This window comes from Rhinolophus hipposideros (assembly GCF_964194185.1).
Source record: "Rhinolophus hipposideros genome assembly, chromosome: 5".
Lineage (NCBI taxonomy): Eukaryota > Metazoa > Chordata > Mammalia > Chiroptera > Rhinolophidae > Rhinolophus > Rhinolophus hipposideros.
The window spans coordinates 89,588,430-89,610,841 of NC_138051.1; the positions used below are offsets into that span (position 1 = coordinate 89,588,430).

The window sequence follows — 22,412 nt, forward strand, 5'->3', positions numbered from 1 at the left end:
ATAATCTATTGGATATAAAGAGATAAAAACAAAGTGTGGAAAATAACCCTTTAAATATAATTATTTCATTTTAAAAACACTTGTTTTCCTTATACAGCTATAACATATGCAACTGAAGACCATGTTAATGTGGTTTTATTTATATTTGGCAATAAACAGCTATATTACAAAAATTAGATTTCTAAGACTGACTCATTTACCACAAACAGACAGTAATTTCTTTTCCCCTGAACTTTAAAGTCATTGTCAGGGGGTTTTGCTTAAAAAAATAAAAAAACTTTTAAAAAAGGCATTACCACCATTAACCAATATGGGTCCCTACTAGAAAGGGATTGTATGTTACGGTGTATTCAAAATGATTGATTCTCCATCATTTTCCAGAGAAAGAATGTACTGAAACAATGATGGCTCAATAGTATGAATACTCTTAAAGAACTTATGAAAGGCTTTCTACTTATGAAAAGGCAGTCATCCAACAGATTGCATATCTACTGCCTGAATGCCAACACACTTCTGCATAAAAATAATGTCACACATGGTTGGGGAACCAGGCCAGCCCAGAGGAGCCCCAAATGCAACTATCCTGACTGCTAGCACCATTGACTCTAGCCACCAGGGGGAACACTTTCATACACAAATACACCCAGAACTCCAAGCCAGGCCCCACGCAGAGGTGCTCCCACACCCACAAGAAAGCAGGGTGGCTCCTCCCTGTTAGTTCGGGCTTTCCAAAACCCCACCACCAGACCAGCAATAGGACTCAGATAAAAACATGGCTGGCGGAAATACGGGAAGGAGAGAGGAACAGCTAAGTGCGAATCGTTAGACAGTCGTCCCAACGGACTTCATTTCCTTTTCTTTCCCGGGCCCCAAAAATGGGCCTGTCTCTTTTTCTTTGCACAGTTGCTCCTGACTGGAGGTTTTCTTCACACCCTGGGTCCCTGTAAAACAAAAAGCACTTCCACAGCCTCTCCTCTTCCTTCCTGCCCCTAAGGGACAAAACGTCCTTTTAATATATTCTTTTTTTACATTTACAGTCAGTAATAAAAGACCATCAAAAGGAACAATTCTATCACTGTTTCACTCAGGCTTCCATCATTTGCTAAACCGGACACTGGAGCACAAAGCTGAATGGAAGGAGAGCCTGACCTCATGGAGCTCCACCAGACAAGACAGACAGATCACATCCACGTCAAAACTGCAGACACAAGTCCTCTAAGAGTCTAGCACAGCGGCTAACAGCACAGCCTCTATTCTCACTGCTCCCAGTTACTAGCTGTGTGGCGGGTCACAACACTGCACTTGTCTAAGCCTCCACAGCTTCATCTGTAAAAGGGCAATAATAATTGCAGCAAACAGGGTTACTGTAAAGATTCACGGAGACGAAAGCTCTCAGCATAATACTTGACACACAGAAGGCACTGACTGAATAGGAACTACTGCTCTGACAGTGGTAGGGAATACAGGACTTTGAGAGAGGCACTAGACTAAGCAAAGTCAGTGTGCGGGGGACTCCAGGACGGCTGCCTTTAAACTGGACCCTGAAGAATGACTGAGTCTGCCAGAGAAGAGAGGAAGGGCGTTCTAGCAAAGGCGTGAGGCTGCAAGAGGCATTGGCATCGTAAGGACTGATGGGTTCTGGAAGTCAGGGTCAAGGGTCAGCTGGGCAGACGAAGCCAGGGGAGTATCACAAGAGTCTGCACGCAACCCCACAACTGAGGAAGCGTGGAGGAGAGAGACAGGCTCAGATCTTGTTCGGAGCTGTAACTGTGAGAGCAGTGCTACCTCTTCTTCTCATCCATACAGAAGACTGGCTGGAGCCAGGAGAGACGGGGCAGGTAAGGCCAGATGGGAGGCAACTGCAATGGGCCAGAGGAGAGAAGATAACTTAAAAAAAGGCTGTGGAGATGGAGCGAAACCAGGTCTCAGTTTAGATGCCACTCCGCTGGGAAGCCTTTCCTAGTTTGGGTGTTCTGGGTTAGGTCCCCTTCTCCCAAGGGCTCCTACAGCACCACAGACATCCTAAATCAGATCTCCTAACAGTTGTCTCTGTAGATTCATTCAACAAATCCATCAAGGCCTAATGTGGGCCAGGCCCTTGCTCAGCACTGGGAATGTAGGGTATAACAAGACAGGGAGAAAGTCTGTCCTCTACATGGCTGAGGAGCTCCCCTACTGGGAGCGGAGGCAGACAATAAACAAGTCAACAAATATACAATTCAAGTGGTGCTAAGTGCAGTGAAGAAGAATAAAACAGAGTAAGGGGATAAAGAGAAACAGGTAGTGGGGGGGGATACACACGTGGTAGGGACAGTCTCTCTGCAGAGGGGTTCCTCTGATCAGACACAGGTGATGAGGGAGCGAGGCATGTGAGGAAATGGGAGAAGAGCATTTCAGGCAGATGAAGGGGCAGGTATAGCATCCCCAAAGGTGGAACATGTATACAGACCAGAAAGGACACTAGTGTGGCCGGAACAGGGTGACTGAGGAGGAGGGTAAGGAAACAGGTTTGGAACCAGGCAAGCACCAGATGACGTACAGCCTTGTACTTTTAAGGATGATGGAATGAATGCCAATGCAGGGTTTTAAGAAGAGTGACAGGATCTCACTCATGTTAAACTAAGATCATGCTGGCTGACATGGGAAGTAAGCTACAGACAGAGGGCAGGCACAGAAACTGGGAGAGTCAGAAAGCTACCATAATATTCCAGATGAGAGAGTATGGTGGCTGGCAATAAATTGTTAGCAGAGGAGGTGGTACAAATGGTCAAATTTCAGATATATTTTGAAGGCAGAGCAGGCAGAGCTTGGTGATGAATTGGATGTGGGATGAAAGAGAAACAGGAATCAAGTAGGAAATAAGTAGGTTTGGGGCCTGGACATGGGGGTGAAAATGGTGGGCTGCCGTTTGAGAGAAGAAAGCAGGTTTGGGGGCAGGAAGAGGAGAAACAAATCACACGTTTTGTTTGAGATATATCCAATTTGGGATGCCTTTTAGGGTACCCACGTGGAGATGCAAGCAGGCAGCAGGATGCGTGAGTCAAGTGCTCAGGAAGAAGATGGGGCTAGAAATGAAATCAGATGCACTTTCAGCATACATATGCTATCTTTAGGCCTGAGATGAGGCAAATCCCCTAGATAACAAGTGTAGATAGAGAAAAGGTCCGATGATTAAACCAGCAAAGGTGACTCAGAAGAAACCACCTAGAAAAAGGAGAAGCAGGAGGGTGGAAGAGTAGAGTGCAGGAAGAAAGGGGTGGTCAGAGGTTAAGTGCTGCTTTGCAGTCAAGCTAAAGGACTCCTGAAATGACCACTGGATGAAGGTCACTGTCATTGTGACAAGCAGTGTCACTGGTGTGGCAGCTTAGGAGAAGCAGGAAGGAAGCAAGTACATACAACTCTTCTAAAGAAATCTGCTATAAAGGAGAGCAGAGACATAGCGTCGTGGCTAGAGGGCATGCGGAATAAAGGAAAAGTGTTTTAAGATGTGAAACATTACAGCACATTTGTGTGCTGATGTGAATGACCTAGCAGAGGCTAAGGAACATGTACATTAGGAAGAAAGGGCATAAATTCTTCAAATGGCTTGAAAAGCAATCATCTTTAATTACTCAAAATGTGATAAAAATATAAATGATATTCCCTTTTTAACGTTCAAGAATTAGAATAATTCTAGTAAATAGCTGAAAGGGATCTTAGAGGCATATCTGTGGTTATTACAAGTTGGTCCAAAGCTAAAATAAAAATAAAAAAATATTGAGAAATAACATTTTAACATGCAAAAGCAAAGAGTTATCATAAAAATGTTATAAAAATGATATTTTTCATAAAATTTGCCTTTCTAGATGATACAAAACAGCTCAAGATGAAACTTTCTAAATTCCTTATTTTCTGTAATTTCCACAAACAGGATATACTTACAGGCTACACTGATTTAGTCTGTAAAATTTGTGCCGCGCAACACAGAGTCTCCATACATATTTTGCTGTTTCCATGTCTTCCTAGCAAAGAAAATATACATAAAGTAAATGAAAGCACATTTACACCTCGCTAGAGTTTGGAGACAAGACACAACTGAGTGACTTTTGTCACACTGTGCTTCTTTCATTTTCTAATACTGTGCATATCACAGAAAAGTTAGAATTAGGATTTTAAGTAAGACAAAAAAATCTATGCTAACTGTGTGATTCTTATATTAAACAGCTTCAAAATGGCTAAGCTATTTAAAAATTATGGAAATATCAACTTTCCGTTTGACAAATAGATACTCAAAGACATCTTTAAACAAAACTTATGACTCAGTGACTCAACATTACCTTTGTCAAGAGAGAGCAAAAGCAAATAACCGTGAAACAGTATTTCTACAGAGCCATTCACTCACCAATGGAAATTAAGATATTAGTGCTGACTTTCTCCCCTACTTAGTCCCTTAACTTTAATTTAAAGATAAGGGAATATTTATCCAAGGACTCATTCATTCAACAATATTACTGAACAACTACATTTTGCTAAGTGCTAAGCAAGATGTTAAAAATTTTATAATATTTTATACAACTGTGAAATATTATCATTTTAATGCCAGCCCCCCAAACACGCACACAGGAATGCTAACTTGTTAACTTTCAGAAAAAACATTCCATGCAGACGCTTAATGTTTACTTACAGTTTGAAACTGGATGGTCTCCTCTTTATTTGCCAGCTCTAATGCGAAAAAGGACTTATTGTGGGACATGTTAGCAATATCATGCCACCTAAAGAACAACAAACACAAAATACCAATGTGAGTGTTCATGTTTATACTAGGAGATAAAATATATTTTTCCTTCTGGAGCTTGATGCATAAGTTTTGTTAATTATTTTAGAAAGAAAACAGTTATTTTAATCAGCTAACATGCATTTTCTAATTGAAGTGATGTAAAACCTAGTTGCAAACAGTAAATGCATGTATGAGGGCAAATGCATAAATGAGGGCAAAAAGTATATCAATATGTAAAATTTATTTGTCCTCATTTGCCTGATTAGTTAGATCCAATATCTCTATCTTAGTTGGTTGCCAGTGCCTCTTTTCTTAGTTCAACAAACATTTTAGAGGACACCCATTTCAATAAAGCCAGGAACTGTGTTAGGTCCTAGGGACACTAGGATCAGTAAGGCATAGTGCTTCCCTCAAAGGGGGACAGCTGGAAGGTGGGGCTGAGAGAGAGAACACAGAAGCAAACAAGTATTGTTAAGTTTTAAAAGTAAATCAGGTAAACCAAGGCACAAAAGTGGATGAGCAGTGCTCTGAAAAGCTTCAGGATGAAGATAAAATTCAGACGCTAGGAGTCCAAAGAGCGAGATATTCTGGGTGTGTTCACCAGCATTCAAAATGCTATCTTGTACTGTTTAACTGTATTTTACCACAGTTAGATATTAACTTTATATATTATATATTATTTATATATTACATACGTTAGATATTAATTTTATATATTATATAAAACCTATATTATATATTAATATAAACATATAATATATATTATAGATTTTATATATTAATATTTGAATTTATGACAATTGTAGAATTTTATGAAAGGGAAAAATGGGTCTGCAAGTAAAAATTTTACCCCTCTTTGTCCTTCTCCATTGTATTATTTAAAATTTATTGAAAATAAAATTAATTTGTAGTGGTTCAGTGCTGAATTGTTAAATCTGAAGATTATTAGCATCATATTAAATACAATTTTAGAAATTCCTATCCGGTGAGATGAAGGAAATCGGTCAATGACCCCAACTTTCATGTGGCCCTTTGGGCACTGCCAGAATCCTGCATTTCCAGGGCAGTCCAGGTCCATTTTCTGCCCCCGCCCCCGCAACTCAGCATGTTGGGAAGACGTAAAGAGCAGCTCAGGGAATGTGAGCGCAATTGCAAAGGGGCAGCCACGGGGGCCCAGTGTGGTTCAGTCCAGGAGTGAGATTCTGCTGCCTGAGCCGAGTACACTCTCCATGGTCATAACCACCACAGAGAACTCAAGGCCCCAGAGGCAGTAAAGCAAAGGAAATGAAAGAGCTGTCAGCTTAGAGAAAGAAATCGTAAAAGGAAAAACTAGTGCTCAAGAAGAAATGGTAGTGATGGATGGTTTAGAAAACTTAAATAGCAGGGGAAATTTTTCTTTTAAAAGAGCGGTGAAGGGAATATTCTTTTAACACAGCGGTTAAGAGCCCAGGCTTGCAGTGGAGAATCTGAGCTCTTGGTTGTACCAGCTAATAACTCCATGACCTTGGACAAATCACTTCACCTTTCTAAATTTCAGTTATGCTGTGTGCAAAATGTGGAAATACCATCTGTTCAGGGTTGTTGCGAAGATTGCATGGGAAAACACACAGAAAGAATTCAGCACTGAACCTGGCTCATGATAAGCAACAATAAATGAGAAACACACAGGAGCAAAAAAACAAAATTGACATAACGTTTTACTACTTTATGAAAACAATATAAACTTTTAATTTATCATCGAGATGATAGACTCAAAATAGGTAGAATCTCAGTAAAACTGCAAATATTTCTGTGAAATGACACTTTAGATTTTATAGATTACGAATTTTAAGGAATGAAGAGGGATCGAACAACACGGTCCAATTCACTACTTTAAGGCATAAACTGGAACACAGAATACTGAAAATGAAATTTAAGTCACCTGCATTATCACTGCGCAGAGCCAGCCACTGTTAGCACTGCTATATATCCTTTCTGTCTGTCTTACTATAAACTAAGATTTTCACAGATGAATTTTTATAATCAGGGGGAAAAAAATCAACAAATGAAATTTACTTAGATATCAGTATTTTAGGAATTTTGGTACATTAACTAGAGTCAGAGAAAGCGTTAGATTTTCCACAAGAAATAGCCCTAGAAACCAAAGCTCAAGTGAAAAATTCACATCAAAACAAAGAATGGCCTCCATATGGTAAGAAAACAGGCACATATTTTCAAGCATTTCTTAAGTCAACCATCATTGTAAGTGCTATTTTCTGCACATCTGATTTTGAAAAATGTGGCTTATAAAAAGAACCGCTAAAGTCAGGCATATTTCATGCTAGAAAGGGCATATTTCCATGTCCTAATGAGACTCTGGGAGAGACTTATGAGCAAAAACAACTAGTATAGAGATGAAAAAAACATCACAACAGGTGCCACAGAAAGTGCACGGAAAGATATAAGAAAAATACCTAAATAGCACAGGAGGCCTTCCATTCTTGTGTTTCACAAAGATACCTTCAAGACACGCTCCAATGGATATGTCACTGCCTTGACTATCCTAAAAGGAAGCAGCAGAAAAAGAAAGTCAGGCAGCAGAGGCATAAGAACGTCAACTATACTTTGTTCCCTAAACTTGTTTCCCAGATAGAAAATGTTCAGAAGACCTACACGATAACTATTCTGAAGGGAAAAAACAAGTCTAAAAATTAGAAATGTTATCATCTGTAAATGTGTATGAATATAGGAAGAGATGGGCCCCTCTAGGAACTCTTTCAAGAGCATTTAAAGAACAAACTGCAAAACAGGAATGTGTTTACTACAAAGTTTGGCCACAAGGACCCCAGCTTTCAAATTTCTAGACTTCTGCGTGTCTCCAGCCGTCGTGCAGCAGGGCATCCCTGGGTTTCCCACTGTCATCTCGGAATTGCTGGGATAAATTTTGGAGAGCCCCAGGCTTCGTGTCATGCTGACCTTTGCAGGGTAGCTCTCTTCTCCATAGCCATCCAGTCTCTCTACCTCCTGCATGTACAGCATTTCAGCATCAGGAGCTGTGAGCCCTCTGCAACCCAAAAGACGTTAGTGAGATTGTTCGCAAAACTAAAAATGAAAAAAACACACATTTAGAAAAGCTTGTCTAAAGTACTACATACGAATTTGGCATTTCAAGTTTCTAAGCACCTGAAATTCATCATATCGATCCAACAGTAGTTACAGAACACTGACTACATGCAAAGGTCTGTGATGCACACTGAGGGTTAGTTATGTAAGATCCTGTCCCTGGTACTTCAGGCAGGCAAGGGGAAGGCAGGGAGGAAGACAGCCCGCTAAAGCATCTGCAGGTAAAGCTAGGATTCTTTCTAAACCTCTGAGTAACTGCTTATTATCCAAAACATCAGGCAATACTGAGCATCGTGTGCTAAATGCCAAATGATAAAAGTGCAGGAAATGAGTTAGAAGGATGGAAATCCTTTTCAGCTCCAGCACAGATTACAAGGATGGGCAGGAATAGGGTGTGTGTAAAGAAGGTGCCTCAAACTGCATTGAAACTTGCCTCTCCAGCCTCTCTTCTGCTGCTCCCCCACACCCACCAGGCACCCACATGGCAGCCATCCCAACCTCTGCATTTCTCTGAGTACACCATGTTCCCTCATGCCTCTGGGCCTTTACACACACTGGTCCCTGCTCCTGGTATACCTGTCACTCACCGGTGCACCTGGTCAACCCCTAATATCCTTCAAGACCGGGCCTAGGGATCACCTCCTATTGTCACCTTGTGTGATTCCCCCGAGTCTAAGTCTGATGCCCCTGGTTTGTGCAGACCCGCCACAATCGGCACACTTGCCCACTGTTCCCACATTCTATTATTAGTATTATAGTTACTACTACAACAGGTTGTCCTGCCTACACCTTAGACTGCAAGGCAGGAAACACATTCTCTGATGGCAGGGGATTGGTCTACTTATCTCTGGGCCACAGCATGCAGCACTCTGCCTCACAGAGAATAATAGCAATAGACTATCTTTTAAAGAGATGCACACAGGAATAAATTAAAGTGACAGAAGGCAAGGTGATGTATGCCTGAGGGACGAATTGTGCTGGGGAAAAAGAATGGTCCATTTGGGACAGCAGAAGGTAAAGCTGGATGGGCAGGATTTAACTGATTCATAGGAGGGCTTTAATCCCAGGCGAAATGAACTCAGGCTAGTGAAGAGCAAGACAAGATTCACGAGCAGCATTTGAGGAGAGGGAAGTGATATTTTAGGAACATTAATCCTGTGTGAGCCGTTTATGGATTTGAGTGGGGAGAGACTAAAGGCAAAAGGTTATTTTTAATGGGAGAGGATGAACAACAGGTTATAACTAGACAGACCTGGGTTCAAAATCCCACCTCTACCACATGTCACTTAGGGCAGGTTATCTAGTCTTTTTGAGCTTGGCTTCTCCAATCTATAAGGAGATAATAACACTGACCTTAAAGAGTGGTTATAAGAAATGAAAGCTATATAAAGTACTCGGAATGGTGTGGCATTCGGTTTAGCAAGAGACCTAGCATTCTCTAGAAGAGAATTTTTCTTACAGACAACACGTACAGATTCACCATCAAAGCAAGTCATTAGGGTAGGTCAGTGCAATAAGCAGCATAGCTCTTAGCATAACTTCCCCAGAGGACAGAGACACAGTTCCCAAAGGTGTACGGGAGGGGAAGCCCTGGACTTGCTGTATCATAAAAGAAAACAAGTCTCGCTAATCTCGAATTAACCTACACAGGACCAGGTAGCACCAAAAGCTTTAATATACTGGGTGAAGAACTGGCACCTTCCAATGACTGGCTGCTTTCAACATTGTCAGTTTCCTCGCTGATGAAACATGGGTAATAAAGGACCTAATATGGGTAAGTGCTTAGACCAGCACCTGGCACGTAGTGAGTGCTATGTAAATATTGGCCACTCACAGTACTAGGAGTTGCAGCAGCAGTAAAATTCCAAATATGCTTGTATGTGTCAATGCATATTTCAAATTCCAACAGGCATTAGTTCTACACCATTTCCATTTCTTATTTCTTAGCATTACCTGTATTTCTGATGCAGTAAGGCCACTTTTTGGGTTGCTTCTTCCAACACTTTTTCATCTTGTAACCACCCCTGAAGAAAACATACTGCAGTAAGTATGTAAACAAGTCACCAGACTTCTTAGGAAGACTTGTTGCTCCTAAGTCTTACTGACGCGTGTCACTATCAGGCAAAACTAGGACGAGTGTTAATATGAGGCAGCTTTGCTTAAGCATTACCTTTCTAAGAAATTAGGTGGCTCCTGCTCAGGAGCCGAAACACCTGCCCTGCCTTTCCAATTCTCCCTGAGAAAGTTTCACCCGAGTTACTTCAGCTGGGTGATACCCACCAGCCAGTCCTGAGCCCAGCACAGTTCCCTGACTTGTTATATAGACCATCCCCCTTGGTTGTTCCAGTGCACATTTTTCCTGTCAATTCCATCAGTAGTGACTTTAAAAAGTAGAGAGCAGTGTGTTTTTAAAACTATCTACTTTTAGAACTGCTGATGTGAAGCCAACTTCATTTTAGCTAATTTCGTGAGGTTTCGAGCCTTCGGTTAAAAACAAAACCGCTGCGTGGTTCCTCAGAAGCTGGAAATGAATCCCTCTCTTTAGACTCACATCCAAACACAAAATACATTTCTCTGGCTGCAGCCCAGTGACTACAGGTCCTTCAGTTTCTGTGCATTTACAAGGACCAAGATGGGCATGACAGGAAATGAACTTACTACACTTGAGTTGTTTATAAGAGGGAATTTATTTTTTAACACTCCTCTATAGTAAAACCATATTGACTTTATTTCAGGAATTATGAAAGGTATGGAAATAAATGGTTATAAAAAGGTCCAAGGTCAAAAGAAGTCTTACCACAGGAAACAAGGCAAATTTCTGAAGAAAGTCCTGGGATTCATACTGATCAAAGTCACCAAAATCAGCTATACAAATGATAAATATTCACATGTCAATTGTGCTTAATTTGCATAACAAAACATGCACAACTAAATTCAGTTTGCAGCAAATGGATGGTGTGCTTATGATTCACAAGTCAAATGTGCCTTACAGCTACAAAGAGTATATTTAAAAATACGTTTTTAAAAACATTAGGTAGTCATGTTTCCTGACTTGGAAAAATGCCTGTTAATAAAGTGAAAAAACAAGTTACAAACTATGTAATGTGATTGCAGTTTTATACTAAAAAACAAACAAAAACTACCCTGTAATCATGTATGTTTACTTATGCATAGAAAAACGTCTGAAAAAAAACCAAACTGTTCATAGTAGTGATTGCCTCTAGGGGATGGAATTAGATCATTTGAATATGTTACAGCAAGATGTATTTGTTTAGAATTTTCAGTTGGTAAAACAAAAGAAAAATTGATAGTTCAGCAAAAAGCTTATGAAAAACTAATTCTTCAAGCCAAAGATGACACTTAAGAAGATTCAAAGTACCTTGAAAAGGAATGTGGCTCCATGTGTATCAAGCACTTGTTTGTCTAGAAATGAAAAACGTCTCCATGCCTACTAATATCTGAAGGAATTTTATTAATGAGTCTTCTGATTAAATTTCAATTCCTAAGATTAAATACCAGTTACTTGAATTAATGCCCTATCCAACGTCTTCCCAAAGTATATACATCCACATAAATACACACCGATTAAACAGGTAAAAAATAACAGAATTAAACAATTCAAAATTACTTGTGAAATGCAAAAGTTTATCCATTATGACTGACGATGCTCTACAATCCAGGACAACTGTTTAAGAAACCAAACAAATGACTTAAGCCTAAAGTATAAGTGATCAGAACCTGATCAACCTCAGTGTTTGGCTGATCTTTCTTCCTAAAATATTAGCGAGCAGCAGATCAAGTCTTTGAACTAGAGGGATGAACAGCATGTTAAATGCTGTGTGTGTGTGTGTGTGTGTGTGTGTGTGTTTCTCTAGTTTTGGTCTGTTTATCTGTTGACGTATGATAACATGCTTAAGCCTCCAGAAGTCTCATTCCCCTGAAGCCATCCAAATTCATTTTTCCCACAAGGAAGCCCCATAGATAACAGAATAATATTTCACTAATATATCAACACTACTATAGAAATTCAATTACTTTAAGAATCTCTTGCTGTTTTCATTATAACACATTTTAATCTGATAGATCTATTACATTATCAATTGTCATTATTTACCTTGAACAGCTAAGCCTGCTAGTTGAATTGCTTGTTCTAATGTACAAGGAATGTTTCCTTCCAAGATATCTTTCTTCAGCTGCAGATAATACTGGTACCTATTTTTTAAAAAAATCAATTAAAAAAGTCAATATCAATATTACTTCCAACTGAGATGATGCATTTTACTATAATTTGGTAGAGGAGCATAAGCTAGTCACATAAAACCTTCACCCACGATGATTTCGAAGAAGGACAAGAATGTCCTTGATTGTATCTAACCTACAAATACACACACACGCGCACAGTAATCAATATAGTTATCCTTAACTATAGTTATTTCAAAGCTACAAGCACGGAGAAGACAACTGATCATCTGTCTTATGCCCTATAGGGCAACCCCTACATATTCTTGTTAGTTGGAGAAATGGAGGACCAATGGCCAATCTTTACTTTAAAAACTCTCACTAGGAACTTGGTAACATAAGACTTTGCTTACTTTGGTGGAAGTTCCCTAGTCCTGGAAAATAAAGCCAGAAGAAAATGTTCCTGATATTTCAGACCAGGTTTATATGAGTACAATATTTTTGATGAAATCCCAAAAAGAATAGCTGCTAAGATGCTTTCTTAATATTCTTGTAATGCAAGTTTACTTCTTTTCACACTTTAAACATACAGCGCACTGGTAGCCAGCACAAGCTTCAGTCAAGCTGACAGACCTAGGTTCTAGCTCTCCAACTTATCATTTTGGGTGAACTTGGGCAAGTCATAATCTGTGGGTTTCAACTATCACTGGTAAAATGAGGGTACTATCATCCCTCCACAAGGCTGAAAACATGCAAGGACTACATTTCAAGCTCTTAGCACATACCAGAACACAGCCGGCACTCAATAAACCATTGCTATTACTGTTAGTATTAGTGATCATCTACTTTAAGCCAGTCACCGGTATTTCATCTGTTATCACGTCTTCATTTTGGTAAAGCTCCACCGTGAAGATTTATTCTGACTTGCTTTTATTTATTCACTTAACATTTAATTACTAGGACCTATAAAGCCTCAAGCATTGTTCTAGATGCGGGGATACGGTGTGAAGTGACCCACCAACTCTCTGCCAATACAGTCTAGAGAGGCATGTTGAATCCAGAATCACTTCCAGATTTGGTATCTATGAAGTGCAACCCAGTTACAGTTCATACTTGAATTCCCCTGGGAATCGACTCCTTTAATCGTTTCGTTATGTCCCGTTAAATCGATCTCTTTTACACGTATTTTAGATAGATTTAAGGTCTCCATTCTTTGTTACCAAAGAATGTGACCAAAACACCATCCACTCAAATAAGTATTTAGATCCAAGTAATCCCCTTCTACCTGCTAGCAGCAAAACCCACAGATTTCCCTCAAGCAGCAAACAGAATATGACAGTTCTGGAATCTTGTCAAAGAGGAGAACTTGAAACTTTCTACTAGGTAGCTCCTTTCAAAAGCCTATTTGAAGCCTATTTGACGAAGACTGTATTATTTTAAAAAGTCCAGGAAGTTACCAGGAAAGTTTGTCATATTTGCAAACTGCTTTGCTTTTTATCAGATAATGAATGACAGGACTCATAATAGTCCTTCTTTTGTTTTGACTGCCCATGAAGCTCAAAGCTAAAATCCGGCCACAGCCACACTCATTAATATATCCCGCTTGCTACCCTTAACCAGGTTAAGCAATATGCTCAGATCCACAGTGGTAGGCTGAGCTGGAGTTTGAATCCAAGTCTGAATGACTCCAAAGCTCATATTCTTAAATGTCTCAAATGTCCGTTACAGAGTTTTCCAGTATTCCATATGTTTAAAAGTATTTTTATACTAGAGCCCACAGAAAATGGTAAGAGCAAGGACTTAGGAGCCATCCTGCTTGAGTTTCCATGGTTCCACTGCATATTAGCAGTGCGACCTTGGGCAGGTATTTATTTAGCCTTTCTGTGTCTTGGTTTCCTCATCTACAATATGGAGATAACAACAGTACCTACTTCATAAGATGTGTTGTGAGGATTAAATGAATTAATAAGTACAAAGTGCCTGGGATAGTGTTTAACACACAGGAAGAAGCATAAGTAGTTGCTTTTATTATTTTATTGTATTGTCCCTAAAATCCTTCAAAGGAAGCAAGCAGGAGATATATATTTTTAAGTATTTACTGTAAGAAAAAAAACGAGAAATTTTACTTCAAAGGTATTATCACATTCTGTTAGCAAACAATATTTGCTAAAATTTTAACATGTTAGTGGGGCTGAGGATAGTTTACAAATATGTCCTTTAAATATTTATTATAAAAAGAACAAAAAACTTTTTAAAATGCCATAATAAAATGTAACATGCAAACCTGAATTCAAAACTGTTTATAAACCAAGGAATGAAACCGTCTGTACATCTTAAAGCAAGCATTCCATAAACTTGCCCAAAAGCAAATATGCTGATTAAAACTAAATAAAAATTTTACCTAAATGTTTATCAATTTATCAACCAACTTTCTAATATAAAATATTTTTACACAAAAAATATTCTATTAAGTAATTATAGTAGATGTTTTATTTTACACAACAGAAAATTTAAATAATATGTAAAAAGTAGTATTCACCTGTTTTGCTTAGGTTAATAATAGAAGGCTAATGTATAGGTATTGGATTTTTAATTTTTTAAGTATTATTATGGAAATTTTGAAATAGATATAGAGAATAAGTACAATGATCCCCCAAATCCTTATCACGCAGCCTCACCAATCATCAACTTTATGACTGCTATATTTCCTCTATCCTCTCCCCACCCTCATCCTGAGTGTTTTACAGCAATCCCATATATATCACAGTACCTACAGTATATATTCCTAAAAAATAAGCTTAAACACACACACACACACACACACACACACACACACTTTTAACATACCCAACAAAATGAACAACAATGCCTTAATAGTATCCGATACCCAATCCATGTACAATTTTTGCAATTGATCCAAAAATGTATTTTTACAGTTTTTTTAAAAATCAGGACCAAACAAGAGCCACAGATTACATTTAACTGATATTTTTAAATTTCTCTTAATTTAAAAAAAAGATGTCTCCTCTTTGTTTTCATGTTGCTTACAGACAAACAAAATGAAGTTGTCTTGTGTAATTTTCCACATTCTGGATTCATCTGATTGTACTCTCAACAGCAAGTCACTCAACATGTTAATCTAAGCTCCAATTGTTTCCTGTGAACCAACTGTTAGATCCAGAGCAGAGCTGCCTAACAGAACCATCTGCAGTGGTAAAAATGGTGTATGTCTCCGCTGTCCAATGTAGTACAGTGTTTCCCCAAAAATAAGACCTAGCCTGACAAACAGCTCTAAGCTTCTTTTGGAGCAAAAATTATAGTAAATAATTACAGTATTATAGTATATAACATAATATAGTATGTAACATAATATAAGGCCCAGTCTTATATTAATTTTTGCTCCAAAAGACGCATTAGAGCTGTTTCTCTGGCTAGGTCTTATTTTCGGGAAAACACGGTAGCCATTAGCCACATTTGGCTATGAGTACTAAAATGTGGCTGGTGTGACTGCAGAACTGAGAAAGGCCCTTTAGAGGAACATGACTTAGCTGAGAGTAGAATCAGTTTCCCCCTTTTGCAGCCTGGAATAGGAATGTGACAGCTAGAACTTCTCTAGAAGTCTGTGACTATGAGGTGAGCTAGCAAATGGGAGAACATGCTGGGAATGTGGGACAGTAAGAGAGAAAGAGCGTGCATCCTTAAAGACACTGTGGTGCTATCATATAAGTCTGCATGGCTGACCTCTGCATTTCTTTTATAGGAGAAACCAAAGATATTTAGGGTTTTGCTTTGTTGTTGTTATATGCATACATAGCCGTATTTAATCCTTACTGATACAACTTCTCTGTCTAGCAGGTTCTCCTACACCTAATCAACGTACAAGCTTACTGGTTGAATCTACCAGGCATTTCTCTCAGCCCTTCCTACAGCTAATGCCTTTGTTCAGTTCCACATTCTACACTAATGCCTAGATTATGGCATATACATTCCTAACTGGTCTCCTACCTACATAGTCTTGCCACCTCTACTCTACCTTCTATGATGGGTGATCTTTGTAAAATGCAAATTTCATCATTCCATTTCATTAAAATTCAAAAATGTCTTTCCTCATTGTACCATGACTTCATGAGTAGGACATTCCTATTTTTAAAATCTCCTCTGTGCTCTCAAGCAAGTATCTGAAATTCCCTGAAAACATCAGTCAATTTCACTATCCCCCTACTTTGCACAAGCTATTCCCTCTAACTAGAAAATTCCTTCTACCATCAATTGAAAAGTCAGTTATTTACCCTCTCTGGTCATGCTCCCCACCCCCCACCCTAGGAATCCAGTACTTTAATTAAAGCATGTATTATCATAACATACCATCATTGTTTATTTACACGGACTGTCAGTTCCACCAGACTGTGAGCAACTTCTCCAGGATAGGATTAAAGCACATTCACTTGTATATTTATCTCCCACATTAACCAATATAGTTCTTACATCATATCATATTATCTCTTCAATAAATGTTTGAATAAGTGAGTCAAAGTGATCAGTTGTTGTTTTTCCCTCCTGGTCTCTACTCTTTTATATCTCAGATCTGTTTTATAGTCAGTGCATGTTTATCCCTACTATCTGATTCTTGCTTCTTTGGGTGTCCATCTTCCTTCCAATAACTAACTGGTAAACTCAGTACTTTAAAAGAACATTCCACAAACGCAGGGCAGTGCCAGGCTCTTACTATCTGCAGGGCACTGGTGCAAAAGGTCAAAGTTAAGAAAACATGGGGTTAAAACCTAAGAAAATGATAAGATGTACACAAATAACTACAATAAGAGGTTGTGACAACTGCCATCTAATCACAAGTACAAGCAAATTCTAGGACGGTCTGAAGAAGGCAAAGCTCATTCAGCCTGGGAGTTCCAGGAGCTTCACGAAGAAGGTGCCTTTTGAATGAAAATTCAGAAGATGAATAGGATTCCCGGGCATAAAGAGTAAAGAAAGATCTAGGAAACAAAGATAAAAAGGCATGAGGCGTGTTCAGGGCACTGGAAGTAGGCCAAACTGACTCAAAAATAATGTTAAATGGGATTTAAAAGATAAGGCAGTGATGGATTTCAGAGACCTCTGAAAGGCAGGCTCAAGAATCCACATTTTATTCCTTGTTTTTGCTTTGTTTTGTCTTCAAGGAAAAAAAAAAGAATATTTAGTTGCTCTATCCCGCTCCTTAATATGACCTTGCCTTTCTGCCTTTGTCCCTGTTAAGTGCACCTGACCTTAAACAGCTCACCACCTCTCCATCTCCCTCCAACCCACTCCCCCTCCCACCTGTAGCAGAATATAACTACTGGAGTCAGAACTAGAAGAACCTGTGGCACATTGCCTTGAAGAATGAACACAGATTCTGTGACTAATTTCCTTTTAAACTCCTCTCTCATTTCATTGTTTGAGAGATCAGAAACAAATCAACAAAAACATTAAAAGTGACATCACTACAAGAAAAATTCACAGCCAGGGTAAAAACATTTTCCACCTTAATCATTCCTTTGCGCCTAGCGAACCCATAACTCAGGTAACATGCAAGAGAACACTCTGCCATCAACGCTTACCAGAACCTCTCTGTAATATCGTGGCCGAAACGGTGGGGCACAGGGCAAAGGTGAGCCTTATCTCCTGACTTCAACCTTAGTTCACTTTTTTAATCTCACTAGATTATGAAAGCAAGCAGCATGGTATTCCTCACCTGGTAATCTCCTGCTGCAGCTGTGAGACTGAAGGCACATAAAACACCACTCCAAAATAGACGGTAGGTTCCAATGCGTATTTATCCAGCTGCTTCTTCAGCGGTTTTTCCAAATCTACCCACCGGCGCTGATTTTGCTTGTTGTAGTACCACAGACTGAAGTAGGTGACCTGGAAAGAGAGAAAGTCACTGAAGGAGGCAGAAATGCACAGAAAGGTTTCTATACTTGAATTGCTCTGGTCTGTGACCTGAGACCGAGTGACAGCAGTCTCTCATTGCTTCGCTTCTCAGAAAGAGACAACAGCAAAACCAATAGAAAAAAAAAAAAATGCTTTCATGGCCTAGACATCAGAATGCAGTGGGTGCTATGAAAATTTACATCCAGTTTTTTAACCAAAACCATATCCTGAAAAGGTATGTTTAGTTCTTAAACGACTGAAACACTAAATTTACTATAATTAATAATTTATAATAAACATACCTGGGGCTCTATCTAGTAGAATTCTGATTAGTGTTAATCCAACCTTTCATGACTCTCAAATTTGGCTTCTATAAATAAATAAGTTGGTGTGAGTACTGTAAATTCTAGTAATCTAACGTAATTTCAAAACTGCAACTCTTCTTTGCCCCCAAAAGTTCATTAGACATACATCTAAAGCAAGTATAACACTATGGAGGTAAATTCTCTCTCTCTCTCTCTCTCTCTCTCTCTCTCTCTCTCTCTCTTTCTCTCACACACACACACACAGAAAAGCTATCCTTTAAAAACAGCTTACGTGTATTACTCGGAGGTTTTCCGAAATGCCCTGACATTAGCATTTAGATCTCACTTGCTGGGTAATGAAACTGTTCAGGTAAGTCAATACCAGCCCTGGGCTTGGTCAACCTGAAAGGGTATAATTAATACCCTTAAGGGTTGAAGTGACAGCCTTGGGCCACTGCTAATATTTACCTCAAAATCAATTTACAGTCAAGGTAATTTTGGGAAAACCACTGCTGTGTTCTAGACTCCAGAGCAACATTATCAAACAGAACTTTCTAGGATGATGCAAACGTTCTGCACCTGTGCTCTCCAATATAGCAGCAGTGGCTGCTGAGACTCGGAACGTGGCTAGTGCAGCTGAGGAACTGCATTTTTAATGTTACTTTATTTTAATTGACTTAATATAAAGAGACGCAAGCATCTAGTGGCTGCTGTATTGGATAATGTGGCTTTAGAGCAACAATAAAATGAGAAGTAATAATATACAGGCTAGTTTTTTAACCTGAATTTTTAATTTACAGGGGAAAAGTAATTATACAAACTTGCCCTCGATATTCATTTCATCGTACAACTTTTTACAAGGAAAGAACTATACCTTTAAAATGAGTCCATTAATCAAATAAACTTGACAAGAGTGAGGAATGTGTCCATTTCCCCTTTATATCCACAGCTAGAATAGTGCAGGAATTCAATACATTTTGTTGAATGAAAGAAAGAATAAACATTCTCTTGCTTCTTACTTGCCACCAAGACATCACATATGAATGGAATATTCTGAACATTTACTTTGTATGAGGTTCTATTTCAAGAACTACAGCAACATCATAGATTAAATCATCACCATAACCTTATGAAACAGACTGTGTGTGTGTGTGTGTGTGTGTGTGTGTGTGTGTGTGTTAAGCTCTAAAGCAAGTCTTTCCCCTGGACCACCTCCACCAGGGTTACCTGAGGAGCTTCATGAGCCCTACAGTGCAATCTTTTGCCCGCTCAAGTTTGAAAACCACTGTAGCACACCACACTGCTCCTCCAACATTATGCAGGAGATAGTTCTGTGAACCTATCCTTGAAAAGCTGCATGGAAATCAAATTTTTGAACTTCCAAACACACTTCAATACAGCAGAAAGTCTGAGTCCTATTGTTAATTATTTTCTGAAGTTATGATCATGTTTATGAATGAATTACATGTTATCTGTTAGGACAGAGTATGTATCACATTTATGGACTACAGGTATTATTCCTTCTTTGTTTTCAACTGCAATTTACAGAAAATTCTGGTTTAATAGAAAGAACACAGTACTTGAAGTCGGAAGTCCTGAGTTTAATTCCCAACACTGTCACTTGCTGGCTGTGAAGTGGAAACGTTAATCAACCCAATTCAGTTTTCTCAAGTATAAAATAAGGCAATACCTAATAACTCCATCGTGAGGAATGAATGCAAAACTTTTATGAGTGCATTTTGACACTAGAAAACCACTATTATATCTTTAAAAGATAAGCTTTATCCACTCTCCTAAACATCCACAAAATCAATTACAGATGCCTCCAAAAAACTCTTTTCTAATTAGTTACATTTATTTGGATTGACTGCGACACAGTACATTTCTATTACTTGTGTTTATGTTTTGTGTTCCATCTTAGAACTGGACACAATGTACCATGTTTGGTCTCTAACACATACATGTTACGTTAGGCACTTAACTACAAATACTTTTTGCCATAAACACAGAAGGCGTGCCATCCTTTAGGATCCAACACTGCTTTGGTCCTAACAGTAAACACAATTAAAAGACCTTAAAAATACCCTTTGCATACATAACTTTTCAAAAACTTAAACAGAATCACAAACCTAGAGGCTTATTATATAATTTGTGGTTGTATCTTTTGTGAACTGATCATGATATAATTACAAGAAAATACCTGAATAATCTGCTAGTATTCTAAAAAAGGTACATTCTAAAAGAAATAAACTCTTAAAATGTGCTGTTTATTTATTTTAGCAATGCATATATTAGTCATGCCACATATGGATATAAATAAAATAGAAAGAGAAACACATTTGTGAAATTGCATCATCAGTGTTTTTTTATATATATATTATATACTTTATAAAGGAGTAGCAAGGTCTGTATCTAATTGTACAAACAGCTGAAAAGAATAGATTTAGCAAATTATTTGTTGATTAGCTATTTTAGATGTAGGAGTCTAAGATTTTGAACATTTGAACATTAACTCATTTTATACTGTAGTAAAGTATTTTCTTTGGTACTTGCTCCTGTGTTCGTGTTCTATCTTAAGAAATAGTTAAGGCTAGCCAAAACCAAGTTTATAATTTGCTAAATACTTCCAAGGAGGTATTACATTTCAAAAATTGCTGTTAGAAATCTTTATAACATGTGGGTAACTAAAATCTCATAATTCTTGGATTCAATGCTTTCTTAGAATTTCTACATATACGTAATCAAATAACAACACCTGTTCCATGAGATTATATGACTACAATATGGTTTGTTTCTAAGATGGGGATGGGTAGGTAGAGTTGGAGCAACAAAATGTGATTAAATTCTCATCAGGTACAGAATCTTCTGTATAAGTCCATTTTTGGGGATTTGTCTAGAATAACAATCTTGAGAATCTGGGGAAGTTAAAACCCATCCAGAAAACAAAGGTCAGGGATGGGGGGGAATCAAAGATGAGTGAATAAAATATCCAGAATAGATAAATCCAGAGCAACAAGAAGTAGACTGGTGGTTGGGGGGTGCCAAGTGGGGGGTGAGCAGAATGGGGAGTAACTGCTTAATGGGTACAGGGATTCCTTTTAGGGTAATGAACACGTTTTAGAACTAGATAGAGGCGGTTTTGTGAATGTACTAAATCATTGAATGGTTTACTTTAAATGAATAATTTTCTGTTATGTGAATTTCTTCTCAAAAAAAGATATTTTTAAAGATCAGAAACACTTATAATTAAAATTAAGCAGAGAACTTTAAAGTTCTTTTTTTAAATGTTTAAATAGATCAAATTCAGTTTGTTTGAAGCAGTCTAAGAAAAAAAATGAGCCAAAAATAGATGAGCCTCGCCACAAGTTAATTATATTTTCTATTTTCTAATGTCTATACTTAGGTCAAGATTTTGTAGCTTGACAATTATCTGGCAACCCCAACTATCTGAACATAATTGAACAAAAAATAGGCAAAAATGTGTTCGTGTGATGAATAATACATGACACAGTCAAGTTATAACGTATATGTCCATGACAAAGAAGAAATTTCTCCTGTCTCTTTTGAACCTTTAAAATTTTACATATACTTTTAATGAGTTTAGTGATTTGGTTATCCTATTCAAAGCAGATTTAAAAATGACAAATGCAAGGAAAGGGGCTTTTTTAAATAGTTTGTTGGCAGCAGCAGGAAGTGATGGGTAATGCTTTTTCAGTAAGAGAGAACACATACATACAAACAAAACTCCTTAAAAAGAAGCTATAGAGAATTTCAAAGACATAGTAGTCTGGAGTTATTTATCAAAGAAACAAATAACTCTAACCACTAATTAGTCATGTATTTAACAACAACCACTGTTGCTAATAATTAATCACTGTCCTTTCGTTTAAGACGAATAGAGAATTTTATAAATCTTTCTAAAGACTGGCATTAAAAAGTTGTCTGGGGGTGGCTGGTTAGCTCAGTTGGTGAGAGTGTGGGGCTAATAACACCAAGGTTGCTGGTTTGATCCCCGCATGGGCCACTGTGAGCTGCGCCCTCCTTTAAACAAACAAAAAAACAATAGTTGTCTGGACAAAAGAGTAAGTCTTTGTTATTAGGAAAAGTATTGAAGATTGCTTCATTTCCAAAAGATGATTAGAAAAAATAACTTATTTTATATA

General features: G+C 38.3%; 1 protein-coding gene across 3 annotated transcripts in view; it reads right to left on the reverse strand.

The window, feature by feature from the left end:
* PTPN21 (protein tyrosine phosphatase non-receptor type 21) overlaps window positions 1-22,412 on the reverse strand; it is a 68,159-nt gene that overhangs the window by 24,213 nt on the left and 21,534 nt on the right. For all 3 annotated transcript variants that reach the window (XM_081047336.1, XM_081047335.1, XM_081047337.1), the window contains 8 exons: window positions 17,766-17,935; window positions 11,973-12,070; window positions 10,656-10,723; window positions 9,812-9,882; window positions 7,712-7,799; window positions 7,210-7,298; window positions 4,664-4,751; window positions 3,922-4,001 (listed from right to left, as the gene is read on the reverse strand). In XM_081047336.1, the coding sequence (XP_080903462.1) occupies window positions 3,922-4,001; window positions 4,664-4,751; window positions 7,210-7,298; window positions 7,712-7,799; window positions 9,812-9,882; window positions 10,656-10,723; window positions 11,973-12,070; window positions 17,766-17,935 (752 nt within the window). The remainder of the gene's footprint in view (window positions 1-3,921; window positions 4,002-4,663; window positions 4,752-7,209; window positions 7,299-7,711; window positions 7,800-9,811; window positions 9,883-10,655; window positions 10,724-11,972; window positions 12,071-17,765; window positions 17,936-22,412) is intronic.